The 8,520-nt window shown below is 40.1% G+C and overlaps 2 protein-coding genes across 2 annotated transcripts in view; one reads left to right on the plus strand and one right to left on the minus strand.

The window, feature by feature from the left end:
* tenm1 (teneurin transmembrane protein 1) overlaps positions 1–2,424 on the plus strand; it is a 160,633-nt gene extending 158,209 nt beyond the window's left edge. Inside the window, exon 37 of the mRNA XM_029512069.1 lies at positions 1,530–2,424. Coding sequence (XP_029367929.1) covers positions 1,530–2,285 — 756 coding nt within the window. The 3' untranslated portion in view covers positions 2,286–2,424. The remainder of the gene's footprint in view (positions 1–1,529) is intronic.
* A 1,777-nt stretch (positions 2,425–4,201) lies between these two features.
* On the minus strand, positions 4,202–7,247 carry sh2d1aa (SH2 domain containing 1A duplicate a). The gene is made up of 3 exons (XM_029512614.1): positions 6,838–7,247; positions 6,431–6,494; positions 4,202–4,776 (listed from the first exon to the last, which is right to left on the minus strand). The coding sequence occupies exons 1-3, from the start codon at positions 6,972–6,974 to the stop codon at positions 4,528–4,530; spliced, it is 450 nt and encodes a 149-aa protein (XP_029368474.1). The 5' UTR covers positions 6,975–7,247; the 3' UTR covers positions 4,202–4,527.
* Between the last annotated feature and the right edge of the window lie 1,273 nt (positions 7,248–8,520).

Below are 8,520 nucleotides of genomic sequence, written 5' to 3' on the forward strand. Positions count from 1 at the left end.
GGATATTGATGGAATAATCTCATTAATAAGAGGGTAGACGTGGATCAATCATGATCACTGTTCCTAAATATGATCAAAAATTCTACATTTCTCTGTATATTGATGGAACAGAAAGGAGGCAAATATACATGTTTGACATTTGATTAACATTTGTTTTTGTTTTGTTTTTTTATGACAAATCCAAATGAATTTTTTTATAAATATTGACTGGATTGATGAAACCTCACAACGGTTTTTTGGTTGGACTAACAATGTAGAGCAGCTCTCACCAATGAATCTTGATTAGGAATCAAAGAAAATAGCTTTATGAAGTTGCCTTTTAGATTTATTTCAAATCAAATGTGTAATAGGCCTGAGGGAACACGGTGTCTAATGTAGAAATACAGCTTGGTTCAAATTTTAAATATTAAATATTTTAATTCTGCTTTACATAAGCTGCGAATTACTTCTGATTTGTCTAATGAGCTGTTTCGGATTTTTTTTTTATTTCTTATTTTTTTTCTGCAGCCATTTAAAATACACCATGGCAGCTGCTGATAGAGTCAGCCACATTAACTGAACTGAATTTTATGAAGTAATAAAAATATTGATGAGTTATGATGGTTTAAAACCAATAATACTTGACTTCACTAAACTAGTGTAAAAATGCCATAGCCATTTGTGCTAAAAGGACCAAAAAAAAAAAAAAGACAGGATCGAATCAAATCAATTTGTGATCCTAAAATCGAATTCAGGATTTGAATAATTGTGGCACCCCTAAGAATATTTCCTGATACTGCTATCTGCGCTGAAAGATTCAGCTTTTGTAAAAATGCTCTGCTTTTGTCTTTTGGTTTCAAATTGAATATCTTAAATAAATGATCACAGATAAATTGTGGCAAGCCAGATGGTTTGTTACACAGAACCATCTGAGAAGGTTTTTTTGGAAACAGTTTGGGAAAAGGAGGCATGCAATGCTTTCAAAAGGCATCGAGCAGGTGACTGGATAAACCATTTGTCCATCATATACCATAGGAAAAGAGCGCTGAAAAGCAGCAAACCACAGTCAAGAGAGTTATCGATTCTTGGCGTCTTTGAAAGGAAATTTAGCACCAAAAGTTGCCGGCACAAAGACCTAAATGGGCACCTTTCTGCTGCTGCAGCAGAGAGGTGAGGGGTAGATTTTTTTTTTTCCAACAGTGGTTTTTATTGTTTCTACTTCCAAATAAACAAATTTCACAGCAGCCATTTTGACAAGTCATAGCAGAAGATACTCAGATTTTAGATTTAAAATGAATTGCCAGTGTGTTCCATTTATTTTTGAAGGTTGTGCTTCCATCCATGCTGTCTGACTGATAGAAGGTCTCTTCTCTGCTGATCTTTTAAATTGTTATTAGTAATGCTTGTATATTTCCTGTTATGACAAGTCTAAATTTCTGCTGCACAAAAATGTATCTATGATAGATGAGGCTGTTACTGTAGCTTTCCAGGTCCATGTAAAACTTTCCCGTATTATTTAACCACTTTCGTGGATCTCTCTGCTCTCTCAGGTGGTTCTGGGGATACAGTGTGAGCTGCGGAGACAGCTGAGGAGCTTCATCTCTCTCGACAGGTTACCCCTGGTGTCAGAGCCCGTAGGCTCCACCTGCCACAGACCCACACGGCCTCCTCCCTTTGGCTCCAAACCCTCTCTTCTGGGCCCCAGCATCCGATTTGCAGTCTCCCATGGCCGGGTCAGCGCTGAAGTCATCGGTGTATCCAGCGAGGACAGCCGGCGCGTGGCGGCCATTTTGAACGGCGCAGTCCACCTGAGTGGGCTGAGCTTCACTGTGCACGGCTGCGACACTCACCACTTCCTCCAGTCCCGGCCAATCGAAGAAGACCTCGCCCTGGGGTTGGGAGTTGGAGGCCGGATCCTGGAGAGTGGCGTGAACGTGAGCGTGTCTCAGATGAGCGCCACAGTGAACGGCAGGACTCGACGCTTCGCTGATATCACTCTCCAGCAAGGGGCGCTGTGCCTGTGCGTGCGCTACGGCGGGAACGAGGAGGAGGAGAGGGCTCGGGTGAGGGAAGAGGCAAGGAAGAGAGCGGTGGAAGGAGCGTGGGAGAAGGAGAGGAAAAGGTTGGATTTAGGGGATACAGGGAGCAGGGCGTGGAGCGAGGCAGAGAAGCAGCAGCTGCTGTCCGGAGGACGGGTTCAGGGTTACGACGGCTATTACTCCCTGCCTATAGAGCAACAGCCGGAGCTGTCCGACTGCCCCTCCAACATCCACTTTATGACACTGAGCGAGGTGGGGGGCAGGTAACAGAGACACATGAGTAGCCCCCCACCCCACCAAAGACTGCCTGTTTCTACTCTACTCTGATTTGTTCTACTGTTTCTATACTGTATCAAAAAAATACATAAAAAAAAGAAGAAGAAGAAGACAATGACGACAAAGAAGAGCAAGAAGAGAGATTGGGGGAAAAAAATTATTTCCAAATGCCTTTAATTGTGACAAAATGATGGTATTTTATTATTATCGTCCAGTTTCTTCAATTTCTAACAGTGGCACAAGCAGTGTGGTTTGGCTGTGGCTTTGCTTTTTGTATCTCAACTGGCCTGGGACTGATCGACCAACCAACTGACTCACAGACTGACCAACTGACTTACTGACTGACTTGCCGTCATTTTGCTGTTTCAACACTGTTCATCATTTTGAAACTGTTCAAACTCACCGAACTGTAGAGATGAAGACTTTAGGATTTGTCAGTGAATAATCCTCTTCATGACTCAAATCAAGAGCTCTCCGGTTGCCATTTGAGTTCCTACATGGTTTACCTCGGAAATACTATCGTTTACATATTGTGTAAGAGAGGCCTTGTCGACTCTGACACTCCCCTTTAGAGAAGGAAACCTCATGGGGTTTTCCAGCTCTGGTGTGTTCCAACAGTAGTTTGTATGAGTGTGTATACTAAAATCAAGAATGTACATAGCCAGTGCTTTCACACTGAAAAAAAGTGCTCAACTGGAAATTCTGTTGTTCATAAGTAAGTGTCAGTATTGTTAATCAATAGAAAAACAGTTACATTTTTGCAAAGAATTATACATGGCTATAGTAAATATTCTCGCTGATAATTCTGACTTTATTGGGTTACAATGCTGATTAAAGTTATTATGTGTGAATTACCAGATTGCTCCCTGGGATTTCATAGCCATTGTTCCTTATTATATCTGTGTCTCTGCGACTTCCCCTCATGCATCTTCTCTGTCTCCGTGCCTTCACTCCACACATTTATTGTGCTCACTTTGTTCTTGTTTCTGGAAGTTTGTAACTTTCAAATCCTGTGCTGTCATTATCAGCCATCATTATGGCTCAAACTGAGATATGCATGAGGAACCTGCGTGTTTCAGAAGAAAAAGAAGAAAAGAGAGAGAAGAGAGGAGAGCGAAAAAAAGCACAGGAAGGGAAAAAGAAATGTGACAGCTGAGGCTCAGCGAGTGGGTGGTGAGTGCAGAAGGGGCAGGACCTGGAGTTGGCTGTGCTGTTCTCTACAGCTTGTCTCCTCTCATTAGGAAATGCCAATCAGACTACATGTGAACTACTTCCAAGCCTCTCCCCACCGAAAAAAAGTTAAAAAAGAAAGTAAAGAAGTTTGTTTGTTTTGTTTTTATTTATTTTTTTAATCTAGCCACCACTAATCCACCTCCCCGTCCGTCTGCCTATCCCCCACTCACATCCCTCCCACCGCCACTCCACCATCTGCCCACCATTAATTGTTTGTGTTTCTCTCCTGGGCTGCGGATGACAGAGCTCCACAATGCATATGTTCTGACGACAAGCAGGTGATATACATATCTGAGTAGCACTCTGCTGATCAGCTGCGATGGACCTTCCCTTCTAAACCATATGCTCTGCTATATACTGTCCAACCTCGTCTCTGTGGTGAAAAGATGGAGGGCCTGGTTGCTAGGAGACCGCTGCACTGAAGAATTGTATGAGCTGAATGGCTGCTCAAGCTCTCTTCCTTTGCCTCCATTTTCTCTATCCTTCATTTTTCGTGAAGAGCCAGTAATGTCAGTCAGATGAATGACAGACCCCCCACCTTCTCGTAGCAGTCAGCATTCTCTCCATGGAAATCAGTACTTCAATAATTTCAAATTGAATTTTTGTTCCGCATTATGTGTCAGACTGAGCCCTCGGTGTGTGTGGCTGTGTATGAATGACCTCATTTAACAGAGTTTATCTCAACCAATATCATTTATTTCCTTTGCCATTCAAACAACTGAATTGCATTAAGAAAACAGAGCACAATATTTGTTGTCAACTGGCATATGCAGTAATGGATATGAATGTTTGAGAAGTTGAATATATTACATCACAACTGAGCGGGATACTGAGATCTGAGTCCCTGCAAAAGCCCAAATGACTTATATTTAATGAACAGGAGCTGCTTAATTGGAAAAAAACGGTGCTTGCTTCCCATGCAGCTAGCAACATGCAGCATGAGGCATCATACAAAAAACAGAATCTATGATTATCATTGTGTTGAGTTAAGGATTTGCCTCTAAGCAAATGCCTTCTGCACCTCCTTCTTGTTCTTGGTTTTCTGTCCCTGAGCAGTATGTGGTGACTGCTGCACTTGGAGGTATGCGCTTGGGCTGCTGTGTGTCTGTGCCGGTGTGTGTCTTTGTGCTCCTATCTGAGCAGTGACAGGGTAGAGCAGAGGCATGGCAATTCCTTGATTAGGCTTCTGGAAAGCTGCTATCAAGTTCCTGATTTGCCGGAAATATCGTTTCTGCACCCCAGGACTGGTCTAAAACACAAGAGGAAGAAGGGGGGACATAAAAAGGAATTCAGCATCATCTCAATCATCTCCATCTCAGCATCACACCCCACAGGGGGAATGAAAAGGGACGGGGCTGGTTTGAAATCACCTCTCAAAGATGCACCTTTTATAAACCACATGAGCTGTGCTAAAAGTAGAAACAAAAACATTGTAAATGGCTGGAAAACATGCCAATTGTTTTTGTATATATATATATATATATATGACCATACTGAGCTTATAAACAATAACAGGACACATATCAATAAGCAAACGAAAGCTGATCCAGTATTGCTGTAAAAACTCTATTAGACCCAGATGGATAACATGCTCAAGGGGTTTAAAAGCTAAATTCAGAAAATTCTGAATACCATTGCCTATGAAAGCCTTCATTCCCATGGGCTTCCTTCATACTTTGTGAGTCAACAAAAAGCATTTATTTTTGGTTTTATGTGTGACATCTAAGATGCTTAAAGTATTCCATTATGTCTACAGCTTCACTAGTGACTGATTCAAACTGAAATAGCACCAAGATCATTTTTAGAAATGATCTGTGGCATAAACAAAAATGAATTATAATGTTTAGAATTCCTCTTCTTGCAACAAAGATTTAATGTGTCTTGCCTGACAGCTTTCATTGGGTTTTTCGGGGGGAATTTAACTTTATTAAGGATCTTTTGGGGCCTTTTTTTTGTGTAGTTATTTCTAATTGAAAACACATACATTTCCTACTTTGCCCACAGCTGTCAGTTTAATATTTAATCTCACTAAACTAGAAAGTTTTAAAGCTTTCAACATACTAGAATTTTGTCAAGTAAGAACTTTTTAAAAAATGCATCATGCATTTTCATTTTGTTCTTTCAATCATTCTGTAAGAAATCATGAAAATCTTCTTTGAATGCAGCTTAATGCAGCTTAAAGTGAGTAAGTTAATCAAATGCAGAGAGCACTTCCCATAGCGAAGCACTTTGGATGTTTCTGTCTCTGGTCACAAGTCTTACCTCTGTTCTCAAGAATATTTCATTAAAGTGACTGATATTGCACATGAATAATGTAAACTGTTATTGAGCATGTGGTGGAATTCCTGTAATTCAAGCCCTCCCATCTGTTTGCCTGATGCTGTCAGTGAAAATGAGCAAGGGTAAAATGCAGTTACAACCGCGTGTAGCTTGGTTGTCAGAGGGAGACAGCTTTCAGACGTCTCTATACATTCACATTGCCAATCCTCAGCGCTCAATTATATATCCCGTCAGAAATGCTGGTAAATGCAATTCCAAGTTTCCCATCTCTTGGACACATGATGACGCTGTGGTGTCTTAAATTTTCGCTGGGGTTGGGGTTGGGAGTTGGGAGGGGTTGTGGGTGAAGGTGGGTTGTCAATAACTCTGAGGGATTTAGTGCTAAACGGAAAGAAAAACAGCCATTACCAGCACTACTCTGCCAGCTTCAAAAAAATTTTCACACATTGCTGAAGTAAAGCGACCAAAAAAACATAACCTCTTGAACTAATAACCACAGACCGACATGAGGCAGGCAGGAGTGTAGCCTGTTGTATACTAAAAGTTTTACAGTGTGAAAAAGCAGACTGTAAAAAAAGATGAAATATAGATTCTAAAAAATTAGACAAAATTAATCATCTCACATCTGCAGCCCACGAGCCTGCCTCATCCTTTTGAAGTCTGTACGTGTAGACGAATCCCTTGCACCTGGATACAAACACAAACACACACACACACACACACACACACGGACACTTTTTATCCTGAGTTTTTTTTTACTCTAACAAACATGTGCCAATACTGTCACCACAATTTCTCTCCCTGTATTTTTGAGAATTGGGCAACAAAATAGTCCACAAGATTATTGTTTTACTACACACAGTTTTTTTTTTTTTTTTTTTTTTTAATCGCTTTGTGCTTTTCTTTTCCTAAATGTGACAAGATTGATCTTCTGTACAACAGTAGAAAAATTATGTGCTGACGTTATTTCTGAGGTTTCGCTAATGGCCTAAAGAACCTGGACTATTGCGTAATCTGTGTCTATACTCACAGCACACACAGGCAGTAGACGCCTGGCACAGAGTCACTGTTGCGGACTAAGTAGCACCCATCCCGGCCATCCTGGGCAAGCCGCCTTTCTCCCTCCTCTTTGCCGATGGGTCCGTGGTAGACGGGCAGTTTTTCCATCACTCCTTCTCTCCAGATCAACTTTCTGCTCTGCTCCCCAATGCCAGTTCTACCGCTCTCTCTCTGTCTCGTCTTCAACTTTTTACTTTAGGCAAGCCTTTTGGTTGTCACTGCATATGCTGGAGACTGTGCACACCACAGGTAAGGCAGCTGTCAAGCCTCTCATTTGATATTTGCTCTTTGCTGTTTTCAAATGTCTGTTGGGGATCTGGGTGCTCTGATAGCAGCTCTAGCTAACCTCTAACCTTTATGACTTCGTTCTCGCAGTCTTCCTCTTTCACTGAAAAAAAAGTATGTCTGCGCATACATGCAGAATGTGGGTTTCTCGATCTCTCAGGAAATGATCGTATTTTTTAACAGGAAATAACTTCAAAGATTCTAACTGAATATTTCCACAACAATAGAAAGCAAAAAAAAAAAAAAGGAATTTTTTTTTTTAAAGCAGTACCATCCTCCGAAACAAGAAAACAAGAAAACGTATGTGCTTATGCTTATGCAATGCTGAAACTAGTTTCCAGAGAAATTATCTGGAGGCCTTGCTTTGTTTTTGTATGAAGAGTTTTTTGCTTACGCTGTCTGTTTCCACCACCAAACCTCCATAAATAGTGCTGCGTAAAACTCACTGGAGGAAATCAGATCCTTTATCTACGGTAATGTAAAGTACATTATTATAAGTTTATCCTGCATTCAGAATCACTCTTAACAAGTTCAATGATATTATGATACTATTATTAAATTGTGAAAAGAAAAAATATTAGTTTGGTGGAAAAATAGCCCCTGTGACTGGTATTTTATTAAATAAAACAGCATTATGTTGTTGATGTGTGAGCAGCAGTTCACTGTTTTAATTGGACTTGGAGGAATTAGTCTAAACTTTTAACACAATCTGTTGTGATATCTGATATGATTTTTGGAGAAATTGGATGATTTTAATTGGATGGAACCAGGTCATTTGTAGCAATTTAAACATCTGATAATCATAAACACCTTAAATATGACAATAATCATCAATTACACACTGATTTAATTTATTCATTTATTCATTTAAATTGTTGGGAATCATTCGTTTTGACACAGTCTACATAACATGATCTAAGGCATAAAGATAGCTGAAAAATGTAGTAGAGTGATGGGATACTATTTTCTGAATGCAGGACAGACAAATACCGAAAGCATCTTTGATAGTAATAATGTATTTAGTTTATTGCCAGTGATAAGATTGGAGAAAAATGTATGCAATACGTTTTGTTTCTTTACTTAAAAAAAAGAGTGATTAAAAAAGCAAGTTTACTAATTTACATCCAGTTTAATTACATACATCGATTAACATCTGATTTACAATTTTCACTAGTTGGACCAAATTGTTAGAAGAGATTTTAATTTAAAAGTTTAAACAAGTACCCTGTACTTTTTCAGTCCACCTTTCTAAGCAGATGGCCCCACGGGGATGTTTTGAATCCCATCGCAGCTCTGTCTTTTATCAAGCATGTGTTGAAGACACTACATCTGCTCTATAGAAGACTTGGGCATCAGCTAATGAAGTTGT

Source organism: Echeneis naucrates, chromosome 10, assembly GCF_900963305.1.
Source record: "Echeneis naucrates chromosome 10, fEcheNa1.1, whole genome shotgun sequence".
Lineage (NCBI taxonomy): Eukaryota > Metazoa > Chordata > Actinopteri > Carangiformes > Echeneidae > Echeneis > Echeneis naucrates.

Coding starts and splice junctions, on each gene's coding strand:
- sh2d1aa (XM_029512614.1), bottom strand. CDS start 6,974: ATGGAAAAACTGCCCGTCTACCACGGACCCATCGGCAAAGAGGAGGGA. Junction 6,495..6,837: donor GTCTACTGCCTGTGTGTGCT/GTGAGTATAGAC, acceptor GTTTGTATCCAG/GTGCAAGGGATTCGTCTACA. Junction 4,777..6,430: donor CAGGCTCGTGGGCTGCAGAT/GTGAGATGATTA, acceptor CTTGTGTTTTAG/ACCAGTCCTGGGGTGCAGAA.